We start from the raw sequence: 24286 nt of genomic DNA on the forward strand, positions 1-24286 counted from the left end.
TACGTTATACGCCATCAGAACGACATCATCTGCAAACAACAGAGATGAGATCCTGTAGTCCTTAAACTGGATTCCCTCCGGCCCCTGAATGCACCTAGAAATCCTGTCCATAAAAACTGGTTTGACCTACTGCGGGCAATGCAAACAAAGCTCCTGCTCCAAACAAACAGTGACCGGACAACCCTTAGCAAAGGGCCCCACACCCCATACTTCTGAAGCACTCCACAAAGGACATCATGAAGGACATGGTCAAATGCCTTCTCTAGATCTACAAAGCACATGTGGATGTGGCAAACTCCCATGAACCCTCAAGTAACCTATGGAGAGAATAGAGCTGGTCCAGTGTTTTGCGACTGGGACAAAAACCATAATGCTCCTCCTGAATCCAAAGATTCTCCTCTCCAGTACCCTGGAATACCTGAGGCTGAGGGTTGTGATTCCCCTGTAGTTAAAACACACCCTCCGGTCCCATTTCTTAAACAGAGGGACCACCAGCCCAGTGTGCCAGTCTAGAGGTTCTGTTCCAGACCACCATGTGAGGTTACAGAGCTGTGTCAGCCAAGAGAGCCCCAAAACATCCAGATACTCAGGACAAATCTCATCCACCCCCGAAGCCTTGCTACCGAGGAGCTTGACCACCTCAGTGACTTCAGGGTGATGGATGAGTCCGCCTCCGAGTCCTCTGTCTCTGCTTCTTCCTCAGAAGATATGACAGTGGGATTGAGGAAATCATCAAAGTATTCCTTCCACTGTCCGACAACATCCCCAGTCAAGGTCATCAGCTCTCCAGCTGCACTGTAAAGTGTTGGTGAAGCACTGCTTACCCCCTCCCACCCCCAGGTGGTGATCGGTTGACAGCTTTGCCCCTTTTTTCACCCAAGTGTCCAAGACATATGATTGAAGGTCAGATGACACGGCAACAAAGTGGATCATGGACTTCCGACCTAGGATCCTGGTGCCACGTGCACTGATGGACACCCTTGTGCTTGAACGTGGTGTTTGTTAGGGACAAACTGTGACTAACAAAGACGTTCCCTGGGTGGTGCACTGTTTAGTACCCCTCTCAGGGACTCCCCAGGAAGAGTGGGTACTCTGCACTGCTGTTTGGCCCGTAGGCCGACACGACAGTGAAAGACTTGTCCCTGACATGATGCCGCCGGGACACTACCCTCTTTTTTACTGGAGTGAACTCCAACACAAGGCGACTGAGCAGTTGGCCAAGTTTGCTTGTCTGGAGATGGAGTCGTCGAAACCTCCGCCTTCGACTGCCATACAGATCGCTCTGCAGTTGGCGGGTCCACGTTAGGACGCTGCTCCTTCGGGGAATGCCCGGCCAGCAGATGCTTCCTGATGAGCACCCACTCCAGGTATGGCTCCAGAATGGGGCCTGGTGATGCCAATCAAGGTGATGTAACTGGTGTCATTGTAGAACTCATCATCTCCATCTCCTTGGATTTCAAATATCTTGACTGCAAACACCACAGAGTTTTATGATTACAGTCCCCTCCTGGCAAACTAATTGTTTCTGATATTTCCCTGTAGATGCTGTACTCTTTATATTCAGTTATATTGTGCAAAATAGATTTAAAAAAAAAAAATAACAGAGTTTAATGAGCTCTCCTCTCCTCTTTAATGAAGTTTTATTTTGAGTGATTCATGCATGTTTGAGTGAACGGCCCATACAGTCACTACTTTGTACTTACTTGATTTTTTCATGATTTGCTTGATACCGTGACCAGCCGCTGTGGCGCTGGTGAACTAAAATCAATAAACCCGATTCTATTATTAAATTGTTTCAGATCAAGGCAAGGCAAGGCAAGTTTAGTTGTATAGCACAATTCATACACAAGGTAATTCAAAGTGCTTTACAGAATAAGAAAGACATTAAAATCACTCAAATCAAAACATAAATAATCACAAATAATCATCATAAAATTAACATTAAAAGAGAAGAGGCTGTTTTGAGCCTGGATTTAAACATTGTCAAAGTAGAGGCCTGTCTCAAATCTTCAGGAAGACTGTTTCAGGTTTTAGCTGCATAAAACTTAAACGCTGATTCCCCATGTTTAGTCCTGACTCTGGGCACCAGCAGGAGGCCTGTCCATGAAGTCCTCAAATTGCGAGATTCAGATTCAGGTTCATATGGCACTAACATGTCAGAGATGTACTTTGGACCTAGGCCATGGAGAGACTTATACACAAGCAGAGCTGCTTTAAAGTCTATTCTTTGAGCTACAGGAAGCCAGTGCAGAGACCTGAGCACAGGACTTATGTGCTCATACTTCCTGGTTCTAGTCAGGACCTGAGCAGCAGTGTTCTGGATGTACTGCAGCTGTGTTAAGGCTCGTTTGGAGAGGCCAGTGAGCAGGACGTTACAGTAGTCTAACCTACTGGAGACAAATGCATGGATAAGTCTCTCCACGTCTGGCTTTGACAGTATACCTTTGATTTTTGCAATGTTTTTTAGGTGGTAAAAAGCTGCAGATGTTATTGATTTGATGTGGCTGTTACAGTAGTGGGTGGGAGGGTCTTTTTCTGCTCTGATACTGTTTCTTCTGTCTCTGTTTCTTCTGTAAAGTTCAAGTCTGAGTCCATTGTTCAACATTGCAGTTTAAAATCCTGTAACTATCCTATTGTAATTTTAAAGTATATGTAAAACTTGTATTGACTATTATGTCAAGTAAAATGGGTTAAAAGGCATTGAGACATCAGATTTTATTTATAGAGTATATATAGAAAAAATATAACAGTAAAGTATAGAACATTACTCATTAATATTCATTAACATAAAAATACAGTTAAGAAAAGTAAGAATAGTTTAAATAAATGTTTTTAAATCCTTAAAGTGACATTTAACAGAATTTATGATATATTTATAAGTCCTCCTCATTTGGAGTTTTAACTATTAAAGCATAGATGCACAGCTAATTTATTTTATTTGTCTATGGCAAAAACAGAGAAGTACAGCATTGCTTTATGAGCAGATGATTGGAAATATAAGAAAGCAGTGGCTAAAAGTGCACCAAAAATCATTTAATTTGAGTTATCAGATTTCTGAAATGTCAAGTAAACAGATACACACAAGTTTTCTTTCACACCTGAGCAGGTTTTGACGAGGAAATTATGCAAAACAAAAATCTAAGAAAATATGTTAAAGATTAAAAGAGTTATTTTAAAATGCATTCAGATTTGTGAATACATTTATTTTGTGCATGTAAACCCAACAAAAATTACATCTAATTATGCAGTTATCTGATTATTTATGTGATGTGTGTAAATCAACCCAGTGATTTATGCTGTGCCACCCTGTAAGCTCCAAGCCCAAAATACAGCTAGTTTATCTTACTTATTTATAGTGTACAAATATGTTACAGTATTGTATTATGAGCAGGTTGCACTTGTATCAGCACAGGTTTTTTGTTTGAAATAAAAAGTTTGATTTGAAGCATATGAAAGGACTTTTGGTTGAAGAAAAAGTAGTCTATGGTTAATCCACTTCTAATTCAGAAGGTCATGCTTGCACTTTTCCAAACAGGTTTATGCAGCTAGTCTTGACTTTAGAGCTGTTTAGTCCGTACATGAATGGGTTCAGAATGGAAGGAGATACGAGCCAGTACAATGACAACAAAACTCTGAACGCATTGGGTACATGGCTCATATTAAATCTGCTCTGAAGTATCTCAAAGCACACGCCGAAGGAAAAGTTGATGAGAGAGACAAAGTGGGGCATACAGGTGCTGAGAGCCTTCTGCTTGGTCTGCGGCGATGCATGAAAACACGCGAACAGAATGCGTAAATATGTAAATAAGATGAAAGTCACTGGCACAAATACAGTTAAAAAAGTGGCAATTAATCCGTAGATATTGTTCACTCTGGTATTTGAACAAGCCATGCTTACAATAAAGTAGTTATCGCAGTAGACTTTAGGGATAATATTGCCGCATAGTTTTAACGGAGCAGAGAGAATGATGGGAATAATGTTGATGACCACAGGACATGACCAGGAGATAACGATGAGGACCAGAACCTTTCGGGTGTTCATTTGGAGGTGGTACTGCAACGGGAAGCACACTGCCACATAGCGGTCGTACGACATCACGGCAAGAGAGAAGAATTCAACTGTAGCGTAGGAATATAAACAGAATATCTGCAGGAAACACAGCGAATGAGATACAGTGTGGACATCCCGGAGCATGTGGAAAAGGAGGAACGGGAAGAGGGACGTGCTGCCGTAAATCTCGTTCAGAAAAAGGCTGCAGAGAAAAACAAACATGGGCTCGTGCAGGGTTCTGTTCATGCTAATTACCGTGATGAGAAAAATGTTTGCAAAAAGAATAACTGTGTACAAGAAGCCCAGAAAGACGAAAATCAGATACCTCAGCTGAGACACATTAAAATAGCCTGTGAGAATGAAGTACGACACGTGAGTTTGGTTAGACATGGCGTGATCTCACTGTCTGGCCCATGTGTAATGCTCGCTACAAATTGGATCCTTATCTGATATCTAGCGTTGTTAGATTACTGAAATAAACTGCGAAAATTTGATGTTAGTAATCAGATTTTTCTCCAAGCAAAAGCAAGATTTGCCTAAAAAAGACTCAAAGCAGCCATTCGCTTACAAGTAAAAGTAACTTGTTGACAATATTTTTGAAAAAGGGTGAGACTGAGGGCCAATCTTGTACAGTTATACTTCTCCACAGCTCTAAATCATGAGGTCAGTGTGAAGAGTGGCCAATCAACACGCATCAGGACTCTGGGGGCCCCCTTTATGAGTGAAGATTAAAAAATAAACATGTTTTTTTAACTTTCTAGTGTGCTGTGCCCTATGGAAAAGTTATTTATTTTAAATCAGTACAAAGACTAAAGAAGACCTCATCATTAACACTTTATTACAGACTCGTACTCCAGAGTTAAAAGACACGTCATAATTAAAAACACTGCAGTATTGATCTAAAACAATAGTACAAACGGGTCACAACAAAGTGGTGTTGATTGGAAAAACACCACTGAAATTCTTGGCCCAGAAATCAGTTATCCTCCTACAAATTTATACTTAAACTAGAATAAACTGAAGATAGATTTAAAAAGTTTGCATGATTTTATATTATTGAACTTGTCATACTTGTCTGCTACCTGCTTGTCTCCATGGCGATTATTATTATTATTATTGATTTGCCTGGAATGTTCCACAATACGACATGAAATATATCCATCTTGCAATTTAATTAGGCATTTTTATTGCTCATAATTATCACGAAGAACGTACATTCTTACTCTAACATGTAGCTTGTCCTAATGGCGTCACTTGCTAGTCAAAATTTGCTGCTTTCCGTAGCGACTAGCGAGTGGAAGACCCTCTTTAAGAGTTATTTCGTGCTTTAATTATTGCTTTTATGTTATTGGTCAGTGTAGCAGGAGCTCAGTTTGAAGAGTGTTTGGTTCATCCTCTGATCTGGCCTTTGTTGGTTCGGTTTCCCGCTCACGACGTAAAACATTGCTGGTAGAACGGTCAGATCCACTGGTCCACAGGTTGGTAGCTTGACCCCGCAGACCCCCACAGATGAATTCTTAACCCCTCCTTGCCTCCAGAGTCTGCGTACACTGGTGAGTGCCTTGAACGTAGAAAAGCACTACATAAACCTAAATATAATTGTGACTATTTACCATTTTATTGTTGAAATGATCCCTAAAGATTCCCTATGTATTCGCTTGTGTTACGCTGACGTAGCTACCTGTAAGAAAGGCCCCTCCCTGGAGTGGGACGGAGCGGTTAAAAGCGTCCATTGTCAGCGTCTTGCATCAGAGCCACCGAACCCCAGCTTGAGTGGCTCTGTTCAGGCTGTGCTGCGGGACATGAGCCGCCGTTTACAACCCAAAAGGAGAGCTATGTTCAACGCCAGTCAGGTTTCCCATTTCACTCTGGGAGCCTACTTTGACACTGGCTCTTTCCGATGGCTATATTTTTTCATCCTATTGTGTATATACATTGTGATTTTATTTTCCAACGTGCTCCTTATAGTTGTCATATGTTTGAACAGAACTCTACATGAACCTATGTACATTTTTCTATGCAGTTTGTTTGTGAATGAACTTTGGGGCAGCACTGGTTTGTTTCCATTCCTTTTGGTTCAAATGCTTCAGGATGTCCACTCGGTGTCTTATGCGTTTTGCTTTCTTCAGATTTTCTGTGTCTACGTGTACGCCTCTACGGAGATGTTTACCCTAAGCACTATGGCGTACGACAGGTATTTAGCCATATGCTGCCCTCTACGGTACAACATGCGCATGAACACTTACAAAATCTCTGCTCTGATCTTTGTGTCATGGCTGTACCCGCTGTGCGCTATTATCACTGTACAGATTTTGGCTGCGTCTTTACAGTTATGTGGCAATGCAATCCCGACTGTCTACTGTAATAACTTTTACATCGTGCAACTGGCGTGTCACGAAACACTCGTCCATAATGTCTTTGGATTGGCTAATCTGTTTGTTACTGTGTTCTGTCCTCTAAGCGTGATTTTATTCTCATACGCCTCCATTCTGCGAGTGTGTTTTAATGGATGTAAACAGGCCCGACAGAAGGCTCTGAACACCTGCACGCCTCACCTCGCCTCTGTCATAAATCTATGTTGTGGGATGCTTTTTGAGATTGTTCAGAGCAGGTTCAACATGACAAACGTGCCCAAACTCATCCGGATAGTTTTGTCAGTGTATTTTCTGGCCCTTCAGCCGTTATTCAACCCTGTAATGTACGGACTCAAGCTCGCTAAAGTCCGAGTGCTGTGTAAAAAGATGCTCAGTCGCAGCAGCTGACTTAATCAAGGATGAACGATGCATTTTTGTTGTCTTAAATTTCCATATATTTGTGATCAAGGTGTAACTATGAAAACATCTCCTGGGCAAGATCTCATAGAAATAACTGGATTCTCATAGGAGTAAACACATTTCTTTTAATATTATGTTTGAACTTTTGTCAAATGTATCTGTGAACCTTATCGACAGCTGCTCCACTGCATCGTCTACAGCTTCATTGCCGTCTTAAAGTTGCACTTCTCAAATTTTAAATCTTTAAGGGCCCATATTATACTATTTTCTGACCTATCTTGAAAACATACCTGGAGTTGTGTGTTGTTTCATTTAACAAAACACAAACAGACAAATGTCGCACATGTAGCCTGGGTTCTTCTCTCAAACTGAAAACACTCTGTTCCACCTTGTGACGTCATGTTGTAATACAGGAAGTGCTCCACTGTGTTTAAACTCCACACACCTTCACTAGAATCATTTGGATTATTTCAGCCCCAGAATTGCCAAGTCTCTACTGAACTGAAAAGGTAAAAGTAGCTGTTAACTTGAAAACTGTCTCTGCATGACATCACAAAGTGGAACAGAGCATTTTGAGCTTTGCAGATGTACAGACCAATAATAAAAGATTACTCAAACATGTGTGAATAAAACAGAACACAACTCCGGATCTCAGGATATATTTTTGATGAGGTAACAACATAATAAAGTGGCTAATACCTCACACTTTTAGAGGAGGAAGGTTTTTAAACTCCTGAGACCCGAGCTCTTGCATGACATGCTTTATTAATTTCTCTTTGTTATTTGGCCTGGCTGGGACCTGATGAGTCTAAATACAAAGAATTATCTTTTTACATTATGTAGTTTCTGAGAAAAAAATATGTAAATCAAATGTCCTCATATGTGGACATTTTACTCATTTTGATAAAACATTTGAATAATGATTTGCAAAAACTATTTATTAAGACCCTGAACACAGCAAAATTTGTCCTGAATAAAAACAAAATATGAAACAACAATTGTGCCTCTTGGAAAAATGTGTCTTATGTGAAGAGTGCTGACAGGAGCAGGAAAAAAATAAAATTAAGATAAAATATTCTAAATATTCTAAACTGTTAAAAATGAATATATATAATATATTTACATTGTTGTTGTTCTTGTATGATGTTATTCTTCATCTAATAATTTGCACTGTGGCCTAGACAAGCCAAAAACATGTTGTCCACATATGAGGACGCCAGGTCTCAGGAGGTTAAATCTGTCTAACTCAAGGGTGTCCAAACTCTGGCCCAGGAGACAAATGTGGCCTGAGACCAGTTTTTGTTTTTCTGCTGTATTGGCCCAAGTGATCATAGGCAGATTTTTTTTTAATTACAGATTTAAGTCATTCTACCACTATTACCTCAACAACATCACATTGCGACACAGACGTGAAGTTACTGTTCCAAGTCGTATTAAAGATCAGTCAAAGATACATAAAATCCACCTGTGAATGACTCACTGTATTGACACTGGTCTGTGGCTCTTCATTTAAAAAGTCAAAAATGTCAAAATACAGCCCTCGGTGAAAAAGTTTTTAGTTCTCAAACTCTCTTAAATGGGCCACAGCTGATGTTAATGTCTGAATTCGCTGCCAGATAAGTTGGATGAAAAATATATTTATAAGTGTTGTTTATTTTACGTAAATATTGTGTTTAATAAGACAACGTTGTAAATGTGCTAAATATATACATCTGATTGAAATGGAAGAAGACATTATATAGTTTTTGGGGTTTTTTTTACGTATTAAACTACATAGATCTTTATTTTATTTGTGTTCATTACATTAATAATATAAACATGGGCCGCTAATGTATCCAAAACGTCATAATAAAAGCCATGGGTGCATTGACTTCCACTTCAAAACAGCAGAACTGATAGACCCTCCTCATGGTTTAATTTCACATTAGCAAGCAGCCGATTTTTATTTCTTTTATAATAGTGATTTTGTTGAAAAATAGATTCACTGCAATACAGGATTACTCAAACATATATGAATCAATAGAAACACAACTCTGAGTAAGCTCATAATGTGGGAAACAACAATATGACATGGTTAAAACCTCATAAAAGTCTATTTTACATAACATGTCCCTTTTTAATCAACTAATTGAACACAATCAATTAAAATGATGTGCACTTCATTAAACAAACAATTGAATGTCTGAAGGAGAATCAAAGAATCCTTTACAAAATGACTAACAAAGCTGATTGGATAAACTGCACATGACGACGTGAAGAGTCCCTTTGAGTCCCCCGGGGTCTAACGTGACAGTTCAGGGACATATATATAGAGGGGACACGTCCTTCTGACTGGAGCAGGGCTGATTCATGTGATAGATTTGTACTTTATTTCATTGAAGACAAAACTATAATGACTTAATACATATTGTAAAACTTCATTAGCATATTTTAGTCCACTGATGTTTTACCATCATAAATAATCAATGTCTGGATGAACAGTCTCAGGTTTATGTCTGTCAAAAGGAAGACGATGGTGAATTTCAGTCAGGTTTCCCACTTCACTCTGGGAGCCTACATTGACCCTGGGCCTTTGCGGTGGTTGTATTTTGTCATTATATTGTCTGTGTATGTTCTGATATTGCTTTCCAATCTGCTCCTCATCATTATCATATGTCTGAACAGGACTCTACACGAGCCTATGTACATTTTTCTCTGTAGTTTATTCATGAACGAGCTTTACGGCAGCACAGCGTTGTTCCCATTGCTGCTGTATCAGATCCCCGTAGACGTCCACACTGTTTCACCTCCGTTTTGCTTCATTCAGATCTTCTGTATCTACTCGTACGTTTCTATTGAGTTTCTGACTTTAGCCATCATGTCATACGATCGTTTCCTGTCCATCTGCTTCCCTCTACAGTACAGCACCCACATGAACGTCACTAAAGTCTTCCTGCTTATAGCTTTTTCCTGGTTCTACCCGTGCGTTTCTATTCTTCTCCTTATTATATTCAGTATTCCACTACAGCTGTGCGATAACGTCATTCCCAAAGTCTACTGTGATAACTACTTTATTGTAAAAATGGCTTGCTATGATACAAAACTTAACAACATATATGGACTCATAATTACGTCCGTTATTGTTCTCGGCCCTTTAGGCATGATTTTCTTCACTTACCTTCGTATTTTGAAGGTTTGTTTTAGGGGGTCCAAGCAGACGCAGCACAAAGCTCTCAACACCTGCGCTCCTCACTTGGCCTCCATTATAAATTTCTCTTTTGGAGTGTGTTTTGAAGTCTTACAGAGCAGGTTCGACTTAAAGAACGTCCATAAAGTGCTAAAAGTGGTGTTATCCCTGTATTTTCTGGCAGTTCAGCCGCTGTTTAACCCTTTAATGTATGGACTGAAACTTACCAAAATCCGAGCGCTTTGTAGGAATCTGCTGCATTTCGGTCCCGGTCACCAATAAACACGTCCTCCAGCTCCTCCGGTGGACCCTAAGACGTTTCCAGGCCTGATACATGGTCCTTTCAGCGTGTCCTGTCATGTTTCTAAGCAATTTGCCTCAATTTTTTAAGAATTTGTACATTTTCAATATGATTTCAGTGTATTCAGTTAGGCAGAGGGACATGTTATTCACTTTTATGAATATTTTGCTCTTGTTAATACAACTTACAATGAATGCTTTTACTTTTGTTTATTTTGAACTGAACTCTGGACGTCTGGAATGCCGACATTTCACAGTACAATATCTCAACTTTGTCTTGTATGTCATATTCTTAATAAAAACATTAAACTTGAATCTTTTTGTATTGTGTTTCTTTTTTTAAATGCATGACAGGCCTTAATGGAATGGAATATGAACTGACGGAAGCTATAAAAAGGTTACATATATATTTTAAAAAGTTATATAAAAAAAAAAACTGTGACTGAAACAAAAACATTGCTTGTGTCTTATGGGAAAAACACCAGGATGTATTTAGAGATAAGAGAAGGCGGCGTTACAGTCGATGCGCGTTTATTTACTGTCCGTTTGATTGGTTCAGTTTTCATTTTTTCACAGTTGAGGATTTATTTTACTTAATTCCTTTTCAGTCACCCTTTCCATCTTAGTTCAGATCTTGTTTTGGCTGAGAGCTGGATCGTTTTCAAAGTTGTTCATTATCGTTAGCAGTCACATTTTTGTACTTTTCTGCTTCACCTTCATGGAAAAAAACACTTGTAATTTAGTTCTTGCTGTACTTTTCATTTTTGCATTGGATTCTCATGTGTTATTTAATCGTAAATCCATTGTTATTCTCCCTAAAAACACTTGAAAACAAATGCGACTGATTCAAAGTAGATTCTATAAATGTAACATGTGTGAATGAATTGTCAAGTTGGAAAAAAAAACGTATGTCTATCCCTAAACGAAGGACGATGGTGAACTCCAGTCAGGTTTCCCACTTCACCCTTGGAGCGTACTACGACACTGGGCCTTTGAAATGGCTGTATTTTGTCATTATATTGTCTGTTTATATTTTAATAGTGCTTTCCAACCTGCTTCTCATCATCGTCATATGTCTGAACAGGACTCTGCACGAACCAATGTACATTTTCCTCTGTAGTTTATTCATGAATGAGCTTTTTGGCAGCACTGCGTTGTTCCCAATGCTTTTATGGGAGATTATTCAGGATGTCCACATTATTACCGCTTTTTTTTGCTTCCTACAAATCTTCCTTGTTCACTCCTATGTCTCAATACAGTTTGTGATTCTTGCTGTTATTTCCTATGACAGATATCTGGCCATATGCCACCCCCTGCAGTATCCAACGAGGATGAACACTAAAAAAGTGTTATTTCTATTGTTTTTCCCCTGGTTCTACGCTTTCGCCATCGTCCTTGTCGTGGTTTTACTAACGTCGCTTTTACAACTTTGCGAACATAGCATTGTTAAAGTCTACTGCAATAACTACTCTGTTGTGAAACTTTCCTGCTCTGACACTTCCATCAACAACATCTACGGACTCTGTGTGACTTTCCTCACCGTCGTTGGGCCTTTGGTGGTAATGATAAGTACGTATGTCTGTATTTTAAAGGTGTGCTTCAGGGGGTCCAAACACACGCGGCACAAAGCTCTCAGCACCTGCGCTCCTCACCTGGCCTCGTTCTTAAATTTCTCATTTGGAGTGTTTTTTGAAGTCTTGGGGAGCAGATTCAGCTTGCAGAACTTGCACAGTATGGTCGCATTGGTTTTATCGCTGTATTTCCTGGTAGTTCAGCCACTGTTTAATCCTTTAATATATGGATTTAAACTCACCAAAGTTCGAGAGCTGTGTAAGAACATGCTGCATTCTGCTATTAGTCATTAACGCGCTTCTGATTCAATAAGGGTAAAGACACCAGTCAGTTATTTTAAAGTATAAATTACTTTTTAATTCTTATTTTTTGTACCGCTGGCCGTCATTTGTGTAATCTTATGTATGTAATTGTGAAACAAGAGTTTTCTCATGCATCAAATCTATGGATGAACACAGTGGATTATTGTAAACAAACAATAAACTAAAAATACCTCTAAAACTTGATTTAACCCTTGTGTGTTCCTCTCAGTAGAGTTACGCTGAAGTTCCTCTGGGCTCAATTTGACTTCAATTTGTTTCTTTTATAACTCAGCCATAAAATAATGTACTTTTTTAAAATAATTTGGGGCTTATTTTCAGTTTGACTTCAGACTAATGTACTGATACCAATTTTATTGACTTATTTATTTAATTTCAGCTAGTAGGCCGTATTTTAGTAAAAAAAAAAAAAAAAAAGTGCATTTTTTGGACCTCAAAATCTTCTGCAACGCTTATTTTCTATCACTGTACTGTGTTTGTCAAGTACAGACAGTTCTTGTTATGCAATCAACATTAATTTACTCTACAGAATTACCTCTGTACCTTTAATTTTGATAGAAATCATCAAAATGAACAGGTGGCCCAAGAGTTCTGCTGTGACAGAGTTGCTTTTGGGTCATAAATTACTCCAGGACAACATAAGGGTTAAGAGTTTATGAAAATGGCCACTGATCACTGCTTTGCACTCATTTTATGGCCCTAATGTGGCACATCTGTGAAGTGAAAACCATTTAAGGATCATTCATCATGAAGCTCGTTGAGAGAAGGACAAGCGTTTGTGGAGCTGTTGACAAAGCAAGGAAATTTAATTGAATTTATTTTTGAATTATATAACTTATTTTTCTTTTGTAAATAATCCCATATCACTTGCAGCTCATATTTGATATTGTCTGTGTGTCTAAAATGTAGAAGTAGTAAACATGAATAAAAAAACGACACTGCACGGGAAGGTGTGTCCAGACTTTTAAACATGTAACAAAACAAAACGTGAACGTCAAACTGAGATGAAGTAACATGTGCCACAATGACAGAGAGAGTGCTGAGTATTTTATTACACCACTTATGTCGACTGCTTTGTTTGTGAATGACGCACTGACTAAACAGTACTTTGTTTAATTTTATTTAATAGTGACAGTAGAGCTTGGAATGTTAATGACATCAGCTGCAAAGGATCAATAGAACAGCTCATCGTGGGAATATGGCCTTTTATATCATCGCTAAAATAATGTATTTATTATTTATTTATTTATTATTTAATGTATTTTTTCTCAGCTTTATTGAATTTCTGTTGTATGAAATGCCCTTAATAATAATAATAATAAGAAGAAGAAGAAGAAGAAGAAGAAGAGGAATAAAAATAATAATAATAATAATAAGAAGAAGAAGAAGAAGAATAAAAAGAATAATAATAAGAAGAAGAAGAGTAAAAAGAATAATAATAAGAAGAGGAATTAAAAGAAGAAGAAGAGGAATAAAAAGAAGAAGAAGAATAAGAAGAAGAAGAATAAAAAGAATAATAATAATAATAAGAAGAAGAAGAATAAAAAGAAGAAGAAGAAAAAGAATAATAATAATAAGAAGAAGAAGAAGAAGAAGAAGAAGAAGAAGAAGAAAAAGAAGAAGAAGAAATAAAGATGCCTTGCTTTGCCTTGCATGTTCAGTGTGATAATATTTGAATTTGTATTTATCATTTCAGTTCGTTGCATAATACATTCCTGGGTATTAGAGTAACACACCTGCACAAACCAGGCAGGTGCAAAAGAGTAAGTGGCGCAAACAAAATGGCCATAAAAGGCAATCGACCCCACTGAGGATGAGCACAGGCAGCAGGGCAAAGGGCACGAGTACAGGCTTTGTGGAGATGGAAATAAACAGACAGGATGAGAACGAGCAGACAAGACCAAGACATGAGAATGTGTCAGGGAGCTGTCCATAGTGGCACACAGGAGGGGGGTTTAGGCACAGGACCTGTAATTCCAAGTCATTTCATAAACTTATTTATGGGACATTTTAATTTCAACAGCCATTTTCTCAAAATGCTACTTTTGTCACCCATTTGTCCTTTAAGTAGCATTGTGGGACATTCCAGGCAAAGCAATTATATCAATAACATGGCAGACTCTTCATCTGAAAAGTTAGGGTTAGGGTGACAATTTTGAAATAACTCCTCTTCATCATTTTGACTACCAGCTAATGGCTAACTACTCAGTCCCACTGGAGGGAAGACAGTTGCAATCCTTTCGTCACTGTTTATCACTCACACTTTAGCCACAGTTTCTGCTATGCCCCATTTGAAAACAGTGTGACCATAGGGACCAATCAGATGCAGCACTCCGGTCACATGTCCACAGAGGGACAAAATAATGATGTCCCATTGGACCAATGGGCTGCAGCAGGTCATTAACTAACTATCATGTCATCAGGATGGAAACAAAGTCATTTAAACATTTATTTTACATTAAAGAATTATGACAGTAGTGACTTGGGGTGAATGGGTAAAATACTCAGTAAAAGTAGTTCTTAGACACCAAATTTCAGTACAAAAACATCTTGAATCTGTTAATTTATAGATAAATTAATCACAAATAAAGGATCTCAAAAATGTTCATTCAAATTATTCCAAGACACTATGAGCAAGGTCAAAGGTGACTTTTTTAATGCACATAACGCATTTATGTCCCCAGAATGAACTGGAAAAATATGTAACTGCAATTCCTCTGACAAGCACACAATTGCAGCTATAGTTCCCATTTATTGGATTAAGAGGACCACACTGTAAACCCAAAGAAAGTACCATCATTCGGTGTTGAATGTTAAACTCGCTTGTCCAAAAAGAACATGAATGTACATGTACAGATACAGGAAACACTACACATTTATTTTATAAACCACCACCTTAACGTGGTGGAGGGGTTTGAGTGCCCGAATGATCCTGGGAGCTATGTTGTTGGGGGCTTCATGCCCCTGGTAGGGTCACCCATGGCAAACAGGTCCAGGGGGACGGGTCAGACGAAGAGCGGTTCAGAAGCCCCTTATGACGAGTGTTCAATCAAGGCAAGCTACGTCACCCAGACTGGCATTACCAGGGCCCCACCCTGGAGCCAGGCCTGGGGTGGGTGCTTGACAGCGAGCGCCTGGTGGCCGGGCCATTCCCTGTGGGGCCCGGCCGGGCTCAGCCCGAAGGAGTGACGTGGGGCCATCCTCATGTGGACCCACCACCCGACCCGCAAGAGGATCCGGGGCGGCAGAAGGTCTGGGCGGCAGTCAAAGGTGGGGGCCTCAACGACCGGATCTCTGGACATGGAGACTAGCTCTGGGGACATGGAATGTCACCTTGCTGGGGGGGAAGGAGCTTGTGCGGGAGGTTGAGCGTTACCGACTAGATATAGTCAACCTCGCCTCCACGCACAGTTTGGGCTCTGGAACCCAACTTCTTGAGAGGGGCTGGACTCTCCATTTCTCTGGCGTTGCCCGCGGGGAGCGGCGGCGAGCTGGTGTGGGCTTGCTCATTGCCCAGCTCAGCCACTTCGTGTTGGGGTTCACTCCGGTGAACAAGAGGGTCGTGTCCCTGCGCCTTTCGGGTCGGGGACAGGTCTCTCACTGTTGTGTCGGCCTACGGGCCAAACAGCAGTGCAGAGTACCCGGCCTTCTTGGAGTCCCTGGGAGGGGTACTAGACAGTGCACCAACCGGGGACTCCGTTGTTCTCCTGGGGGACTTCAACGCCCATGTGGGTAACGACAGTGACACCTGGAGGGGCGTGACTGTGAAGAATGGCCTCCCTGATCTGAATCCGAGCGGTGTTTTGTTATTGGACTTCTGTGCTAGTCACAGTTTGTCCATAATGGACACCATGTTCGAGCACAAGGGTGTCCATCAATGCACGTGGCACCAGGACACTCTAGGTCGGAGGTCGATGATCGACTTTGTTGTCATGTCATTTGATCTCCGACCGCGTGTCTTGGACACTCGGGTGAAGAGAGGGGCTGAGCTGTCAACCGATCATCACCTGGTGGTGAGTTGGATCCGCTGGCAGAGGAGGAAGCCAGACAGACCTGGCAGACCCAAGCGTATCGTAAGGGTCTGTTGGGAACGCCTGGCAGAGCCTTCTGTCAGAGGGGTCTTCAACTCACACCTCCTGGAGAACTTCTCCCTGATCCCGGGAGAGGTTGGAGACATGGACTCTGAGTGGTCCATGTTCTCCATCTCTATTGTCGATGCGGCTGCTCGTAGCTGTGGTCGTAAGGTCTGCGCTGCTTGTCGCAGCAGAAATCCCCGAACCCGGTGGTGGACACCGGAAGTAAGGGATGCCGTCAAGCTAAAGAAGGAGTCCTATTGAGCCTTGTTGGCTCGTGGGACTCCTGAGGCAGCCGATGAGTACAGGCGGGCCAAGCGTGCTGTGGCTCGTGCGGTTGCAGAGGCAAAAACTCGGGGTTGGGAGGAGTTCGGGGAGGCCATGGAGGAGGACTATCGGACGGCCTCAAAGAGATTCTGGCAAACCGTCCGACGCCTCAGGAGGGGGAAGCAGTGCTTCACCAACAGTGTTTACAGTGCAGGTGGAGACCTGCTGACCGCGACTGGGGATGATGTCGGGCGGTGGAAGGAATACTTTGAGGATCGCTTCAATCCCCCCGTCATGTCTTCCGAGGAGGAAGCAGAGACTGGGAACTCGTCCATCACCCTGGCTGAAGTCACCGAGGTGGTTCGCAAGCTCCTCGGTGACAAGGCTCCGGGGGTGGACGAGATCCGTCCCGAGTACCTCAAGTCTCTGGATGTTGTGGGACTGTCTTGGCTGACACGTCTTTGAAACATGGCGTAGCGGTCGGGGACAGTACCTGTGGAATGGCAGACCTGGGTGGTGGTCCCTCTGTATAAGAAGGGGGACCGGAGGGTGTGTTCCAATTACAGGGGAATCATACTCCTCAGCCTTCCCGATAAGGTCTACTCCAGGGTACTGGAGAGGAGAATCCGATCGATGGTCAAACCTCGGAATCAGGAGGAGCAGTGTGGTTTTTGTCCCGGTTGTGGAACACTGGACCAGCTTTATACTCTCCATCGGGTCCTCGAGGGTTCATGAGAGTATGCCCAACCAGTCCACATGTGTTTTGTGGATTTGGAGAAGGCATTCGTCATGCTCTGGGAGTATGGGGTCCGGGGTCCTTTGCTAAGGGCTGTCCGGTCCCTGTATGACCGGAGCAGGAGCTGTGTTCGCATTGCCGGCAGTAAGTCAGACCTGTTCCCGGTGCATGTTGAACTCCGCCAGGGCTGCCCTTTGTCACCGGTTCTGTTCATTATATTTATGGACAGAATTTCTAGGCGCAGCCAGGGGCCGGAGGGGGCCTGGTTTGGGAACCACAGGATTTCATCTCTGCTGTTTGCAGATGATGTTGTCCTGATGGCTTCTTCGAGCCAGGACCTGCAGCAGGCACTGGGGCGGTTTGCAGCCGATTGTGAAGTGGCTGGGATGAGAATCAGCTCCTCCAAATCCGAGGCCATGGTTCTCGACCGGAAAAAGGTGGTTTGCTCTCTCCGGGTGGGTGGTGAGTCTCTGCCCCAAGTGGAGGAGTTCAAGTATCTCGGGGTCTTGTTCACGAGTGAGGGAAGGATGGAGTGTGAGATTGACAGGCGGATCAGTGCAGCGTCTGCAGTGATGCGGTCGCTGTATCGGTCCGCTGTGGTGAAGAAGGAGCTGAGCCCAAAGGCAAAGCTCTCGATTTACCGGTCAATCTACGTTCCTACCCTCACCTATGGTCATGAGCTCTGGGTAATGACCGAAAGGACAAGATGGCGGATACAAGCGGCCGAAATGGGTTTCCTCTGCAGAGTGGCTGGGCGCACCCTTAGGAATAGGGTGAGGAGGTCAGTCACACGGGTGGAGCTCGGAGTAGAGCCGCTGCTCCTACACGTTGAGAGGAGTCAGCTGAGGTGGCTCGGGCATCTGCTCAGGATGCCTCCTGGACGCCTCCCTAGGGAGGCGTCCAGGAGGCATCCCCGGGGCCTCCTCCCGGTGGGAGGAGGCCCCGGGGAAGACCCAGGACACGGAGGGACTTTGTCTTTGTCTCTCAGCTGGCCTGGGAACGCCTTGGGATCCCACCAGAGGAGCTGGAGGACGTGTCTGGGGTGAGGGAAGTTTGGGAGTCCCTGCTAAGACTGCTGCTCCCACGACCCGGTTCCAGATAAGCGGAAGAGAATGCATGGATGGATGGATGGTTTGTAGTTTTGTAAGGAAAATGAATAAATTAACTAAATACAGTCTTATATGTCTTAAATGTGTTCCACCGCTGTTGAAACCCAAAGTCTAGAAATTTGTGAGCAGAGAAAGTTTGGACCATGTGACGTCTGCATCCGAGATTATTTGAATGGAGTTTTGTTCTCTTTCTGTTTGAACTCAGACCACAACTCAGCCCAGGCGGAGGAGGACGGGACACACAGGTTTTATCTACTTTTTTCCTTTGATTTCTAAGGACAGTTGTGGAAAAGGTGTCATATGTAATTGCAATTGTTTTGAAGTCATCTTTTGGACTGTATATCAACATGTGTTTTGTGTTTTCAAGAAGATTTGTTTTTTAACAATATTCTACAGGTTTTGCTTTGAGTGACTGAAGAAGACACCATCATGTGGTGTCATTGGTTACTCAAAATGAATATATGAGATGATGTTTTATTGTGTAAGAAATGAGATTAAGTCAGATTCTATTTACACATGGCCTGCCTGTAGTATTTATTATTTATTAGTCTAATCAAACAGCTTAAAACCCAAATCCAAATATTAAACTGTAAACCTGTTTCTTACTCGATGACTTGATTATGATATATATCATTGTGTATGTGTTTGATTTTTTTTTTTATTTCCTTTCCTTACACTTAGGACTGAATACTCTTTTCAAAGAAATACTACAAGTGAAAAGATTATGAATTATTGTGTCTTTTCATGCAGATGCTTTTGCCATTCTGATGGCGAATCTGGCAATGTAATGACTTTACTGCCTGAGCAGTTCTTTTAGGCATTACCATCATCTACTGGAAACCCTGGGAAAGACCCATGCTTGCTTTCTAGATTTTCAGTGTGTAGGCTTTCAGCGACACAAGCAAACATGAATAGAGTGTAGAACAACATTCAGCAAAGGAATCATTCTTTAAACCAGCAAGAGCAACAGAACCCATTCAAAAACTATAATGAGCCTCTTTATTTTAGGCTAAGATGGTGAAAATGTGTTTAACCTAGAAACTCACTTGAGAGTGAGCCACTACCAGCAATAATAACATTTTGAATAGTTAAAATCTCAAGAGTTCAGTTACAATCTAATTTAAATGTTAAACATTTTGTGATGAAAATAAGAGAAAGGACTTGGTAAAGTTTTGTGCTCGGTGTGAGTTTCTTTTTTGTTATTACTAATTAATACCAGAGACTAAAAACTTGAATGTAAATGTGTTAATTACGTGTACCCAAGATTATGTTTAAAGTGCATATAGCAGGTTAGACTGCTACTTTCACTAAAACATAGTAAACATACATTTTTTGCCTAGTTCTCCCTAGTTTAACTTTTTTGGAGAGGTTTATGATTTTTCTTCCTGGTTGCACCTGAGCAGCACATGTGGAATAGGCAGAGGTGATTCTATAGAGTAAACAGAGGCCAAAGCTCATCTGATTAATGGTTAATTTAGAGTATAATTATACAATTATATTGTTATTATAATAATAATAATAATAATAATAATTATTATTATTATTATTATTATTATTATTATAGTGTACACAAAGTATAATTATAGTATTTAATTATAATTATTATTATACTTATAGTATAATTTAGAGTAGTTATTATTTGACAAATAATAACTACGATATTTTGTGTGTCCATGGCATAAATAGAGGGATTCATTTTTCAAACTCAGCACTATATCCGGTCACTTTTTAATAAAGTTTTCTTCACAAACTGCCACAACTGGTGAAAACTATGATGAATATTGACCACAGGTTTCCAACCAAACAAAGTAATAGTTAAAAAAACATGAAAACCTGTCATATGCACTAAACGTGAAGGAGATTTGTGCTTTAAGGGGAAATCCAATCACCAGATCTTACTTAAGTGCCATAATGAACTCATCTCTGTCCCACTTTCTTCTAGGCGTGTATCTACCACTGGGGAATTTTCGTTACTTTCTTGTGGTGCTAACAGCTGCTCTGTATCTGCTGATCTTATTCTTGAACTCTTTCCTCATTACAGTGATCAGTTTGAGGCCAAGTCTGCATGAGCCAACACAACTTTTCCTGTGTAATTTATTCCTCAATGAAATCTACGGCAGCACTGGCCTCTTCATCTTCCTTCTACATCAAACCCTTAAAGATGTCCACACTGTTACTGTTACCCACTGTTTTCTCCAAATATTTTGTCACTACACTTACGCCACCGTGGAGATATTGAACCTTGCTGTCATGTCTTATGATCGCTATGTGGCCATCTGCCGCCCCCTACAGTACAGAACCATCATGACCCTGAACAAAGCTGCTCTGTTTGCTGTTCTCATTTGGATCTACTCCTTCATACGGTGTTTCATTACTATTTCACTAACCTTGCGACTTACTCTTTGTGGTAACTTTATTGACAATTTGTTTTGCCACAACTACCTGATTGTGCGTTTGGCGTGCTCTGACACACAGCTGAATAACATTTATGGATTCTTTGCTACAGCCTCAACCTTGCTGTTGCCGCTTATGCCTATTTTGTTCTCATACGCTCACATACTGAGAGTGGCTCTGAGTTGCCCCCAAAAAGGACGGAAAGCTGTTCATACTTGTATACCTCACATTGTTTCACTGCTAAACTTTGCTCTGGGCTCATTTCTTGACATACTCCAGACACGATTTAATTTGAGTACTGCTCCTGTTGTTATCCGCATCGTTTTCCCACTTTACTTCTACGTGCTACAGCCTATTCTCAACCCCATTATGTACGGCATGAAGACGAGCGCCATACAAACAGCGTGCAAAGATTCCATCAAGATTAAGAAGATAATCCAAAACAGGTTGGGTACGTGTGACACCACAACATTATAGAATCCCTGTCCTTTAAAACTGAGCCGGAGACAGGTCAGAATTCTGTGGTAGAATTTGCTGTTGAACCGTCAAAGTGCAGATTTGTTTCTGATTAAAATCTCTGTAACTACTGGACTGATCCACATTAAAGTAAAACTGGCACAAAGTTCAATGTCCTCTGTGGCAGTAAAAATAAATAAATGTTACATTATTTTCACAGTTACTTCAGAATGTGGTGCTTTTATTCCCCCTCAAAGACATGATTGTTGTCAAAAGATTAATATGGAAAGTTTGTGGAACCAAATGCAGACAAATAATAAGGTTCAACATGTGTGGATCATAAGTTTGCATATTTCTTCTAAAAACAGTGAAACTCCCATAGACCTGTATAGGCCTCTGTACTCATCAAACATCATATTCTAAAACATGAATACAACCTATTATTTTAGTTATGTAACTTTTCTGGAGGAGATTCTGCCTTGAATATTCCACAGTATGATTAAAGTTATATCCATGGAGATAAACAAATTACAGCATTAGACAGATCTGTGGATACACATTTTGCTCATTCTAAGAAATAATCAAAAATATTCTCTATTCTTTTTTCTCTTTATGTCATATTATATCCTCTTTGTGGCTTCCAATGTTGTTTATTATGGTACAGTTTTTATCCAATTATATTTCAGCTAGCTTGTGATGATCATTTGCCTGAGGCCTTCACTCTAATTAGACGGACACAGTCAGTTGCAATAGCCAATCAGATCTTGATCCTGCATACCAAGGCCAGTTAGAAGGTCTTACGGTGAACTGGACATGCATGCGTCCTGTGATTGGATAAGCACTTGCTAGAGCCTGAAAGGCGGCAATTTGCAGAATGTTGAACTAAACCCGGAGATTCAACAGCTATTGCTGTATTTTTAGCCCATAATGGCTGAAGGAGGAGAAGAGACTGATCTACAGATATACTTTCTATGGCATTTTCAAGACAGGCCTTTCACAAAAAGCTGAATTTTGTGAGAAGAGGTCGGTCAACCCCTGCGTTAGCTAACCTGTCCCAGCAAGGAAAAGGTTAGTCCATCATTTCCAAGCAAGCAACTATGAATACAAAAATGTATCAAATAAATCTGATTGTCTGCAATTTATAATGTTAATGGGATGGTGCATTGAAGTGACCTCAGTTAAAACTCCACTAAAGTTTGTTCAATCTCAGCTGCGCCACATTTTCAGTTATTTACTGTTGTACAGTCTATTCTCCAAAAAATACAAATGTTCTGTTTACTTTATTTCAAAAAATAGTTTGTTTTGTTCTTGTCTGGTTGGTGTCTTATATGAAATGGTGACGCTGTGAAATTTATTGGACAGACTTGTTTAAGCGCACAGAGTAATTTTATTTTATTATTTTTCTTTTTCTTTAAATCACATTTTTATTTATTTATTTATTTATTTTTGACAGTATCTGTGAATTTAGTTTCCTACGCTTCATTGTGAATGCAATACATGCTTATTGGTTTTAAATGCTCCTGAAATTAAGTGTTGCTTGACAAGCCTATATTGAGGTGATGTTGTAATGTGTCAGTGGGACGTCACTGAAGGCCTAAGGGTGAAATGCACGGCCCAACACTGCTTGCTATCAACCCTTCAGATTGAATTGCTGACCTGTTAAGTGTTTCCCAGTCTGACACCTGCCAGTCCATGATATCCTCATGGAATCTGCGAGTCAGAGAACTTCCCAAAGCATGCATAGAATGAGCTGCCCCCCGGCATTCCAGCCTGCAGCTGCCCCCAAAACGTCCTGGCACGTGCCTCTGATGTTATTCCAACACATGCTAACTTACGATGTTCCTACTCATGCTTGTTCATGCCTCTCATTATTGTTGTCTCATGCTTACTTATGTCATCTTTTCAGATCATTTCTAGTGTCTATCACCTTATCCCGTGCAATTACTCAGTTTCTTGCCATTTCCACTCGTTATAGCTCATGTTGACTTCCACTGTTCTGTCTTACTACATCACCTCGGCCATGCTCTCGCCATCTCGTCTCTAAGTCCTGCTTGCTGTTGGCCAGTGTTCCAGCCTGCAGCTGCCCCCCGAACACTCGCAGCACATGCATCCACTGCAGACCTCTATCTCCATCGGTCCATGACTGTTCCCAGCGATCTGTGAGGCAGAGGGGCTGTCCAACCAACGTTCCCAGGACACGGGCCTCCACCGTGCACCTCTACCTCCAGAGCATGCCATCTACCCTTTGTCAACATCTCCATAGCCAACAGCATCTGTGCTCTCTTCCCAGCATGCCCCTTCAAGCTAACAAGGAAAGTTCTTCCCTCACCGCTCCATCCCTCATTTCATCCTTGTCTCTTCATCCCATCATCGCTTGCAATAATTCAACAATTTGAGCTTTGCTTCTTCCAACTGCAGGCTCGCTCCTCCTGCCACAGTGTCCACGTCGAAGTGCATGCCCTCATAACTATGAGCGCAGGGAATATCTCACTCTCACAGTTCCTGCAAATCTCTTTAATCTCTTCTCGAACAAATTTGCCATTTGAGCTGCTCTAACTCCCAGTCACTGAAACCGGATTGCCATCTCTCTCCCACCTGGTTTTACTAAATTCAGATGTTTGGCACCAAATTCTAACTTCCACCTCACACAGCCTTGTTTTGTCCCATTTAATAAATTATAAAATTAAATCTCTAACACCCATCCTCATCTATGCCCTAGCCTTAAACACGATCTCTACACTATTTTTTTCTCTTTATGAAGCTATTCTAAAAAAAAAAAAAAAAAAAAAAAAAAAAAATATATATATATATATATATATATATATATATATATATATATATATATATATATATATATATATATATATATATATATATATATATATATATATATATCCCTCACATAGACACAGTTCAGGCTCAATGTCTTCTCTGGCAGCATAAATTAAAAAAAAAAAAAATATATATATATATATATATATATATATATATATATATATATATATATATATATATATATATTTTTTTTTTTTTTTTTTTTTTTTTTTTTTTTTTATTTATGCTGCCAG

At 40.8% G+C, this 24286-nt stretch overlaps 5 protein-coding genes across 5 annotated transcripts; 4 read left to right on the top strand and 1 right to left on the bottom strand.

Moving 5' to 3' along the window:
- Positions 1–3511: 3511 nt before the first annotated feature.
- On the bottom strand, positions 3512–4441 carry LOC117379897 (olfactory receptor 10A6-like). The gene has a single exon (XM_033976597.1). It carries the CDS (start codon positions 4439–4441, stop codon positions 3512–3514), a length of 930 nt encoding a protein of 309 aa, XP_033832488.1.
- A 1439-nt stretch (positions 4442–5880) lies between these two features.
- Positions 5881–6813, top strand: LOC117379898 (olfactory receptor 11A1-like). The gene has a single exon (XM_033976598.2). The coding sequence runs from the start codon at positions 5887–5889 to the stop codon at positions 6811–6813; it is 927 nt and encodes a 308-aa protein (XP_033832489.1). The 5' UTR covers positions 5881–5886.
- Positions 6814–9328: 2515 nt separating this feature from the next.
- LOC117379899 (olfactory receptor 1-like) lies at positions 9329–10273 on the top strand. The gene has a single exon (XM_033976599.2). It carries the CDS (start codon positions 9338–9340, stop codon positions 10271–10273), a length of 936 nt encoding a protein of 311 aa, XP_033832490.1. The 5' UTR covers positions 9329–9337.
- Positions 10274–11223: 950 nt separating this feature from the next.
- LOC117379900 (olfactory receptor 11A1-like) lies at positions 11224–12156 on the top strand. The gene has a single exon (XM_033976600.1). The coding sequence runs from the start codon at positions 11224–11226 to the stop codon at positions 12154–12156; it is 933 nt and encodes a 310-aa protein (XP_033832491.1).
- Positions 12157–20279: 8123 nt separating this feature from the next.
- On the top strand, positions 20280–23481 carry LOC117379901 (olfactory receptor 142-like). The gene is made up of 2 exons (XM_033976601.1): positions 20280–21213; positions 23372–23481. The coding sequence occupies exons 1-2, from the start codon at positions 20280–20282 to the stop codon at positions 23479–23481; spliced, it is 1044 nt and encodes a 347-aa protein (XP_033832492.1).
- Positions 23482–24286: the final 805 nt, after the last annotated feature.

This window comes from Periophthalmus magnuspinnatus, chromosome 13 (assembly GCF_009829125.3).
Source record: "Periophthalmus magnuspinnatus isolate fPerMag1 chromosome 13, fPerMag1.2.pri, whole genome shotgun sequence".
Classification (NCBI taxonomy): Eukaryota; Metazoa; Chordata; class Actinopteri; order Gobiiformes; family Gobiidae; genus Periophthalmus; species Periophthalmus magnuspinnatus.

Bases quoted from the DNA above. Each gene is read 5' to 3' on its own strand.
- LOC117379897 (XM_033976597.1), bottom strand. From the start codon at position 4,441: ATGTCTAACCAAACTCACGTGTCGTACTTCATTCTCACAGGCTATTTT.
- LOC117379898 (XM_033976598.2), top strand. From the start codon at position 5,887: ATGTTCAACGCCAGTCAGGTTTCCCATTTCACTCTGGGAGCCTACTTT.
- LOC117379899 (XM_033976599.2), top strand. From the start codon at position 9,338: ATGGTGAATTTCAGTCAGGTTTCCCACTTCACTCTGGGAGCCTACATT.
- LOC117379900 (XM_033976600.1), top strand. From the start codon at position 11,224: ATGGTGAACTCCAGTCAGGTTTCCCACTTCACCCTTGGAGCGTACTAC.
- LOC117379901 (XM_033976601.1), top strand. From the start codon at position 20,280: ATGAACTCATCTCTGTCCCACTTTCTTCTAGGCGTGTATCTACCACTG. The intron at 21,214-23,371 runs GTACGTGTGACA...GACTGTTCCCAG, and splicing joins GATAATCCAAAACAGGTTGG to CGATCTGTGAGGCAGAGGGG.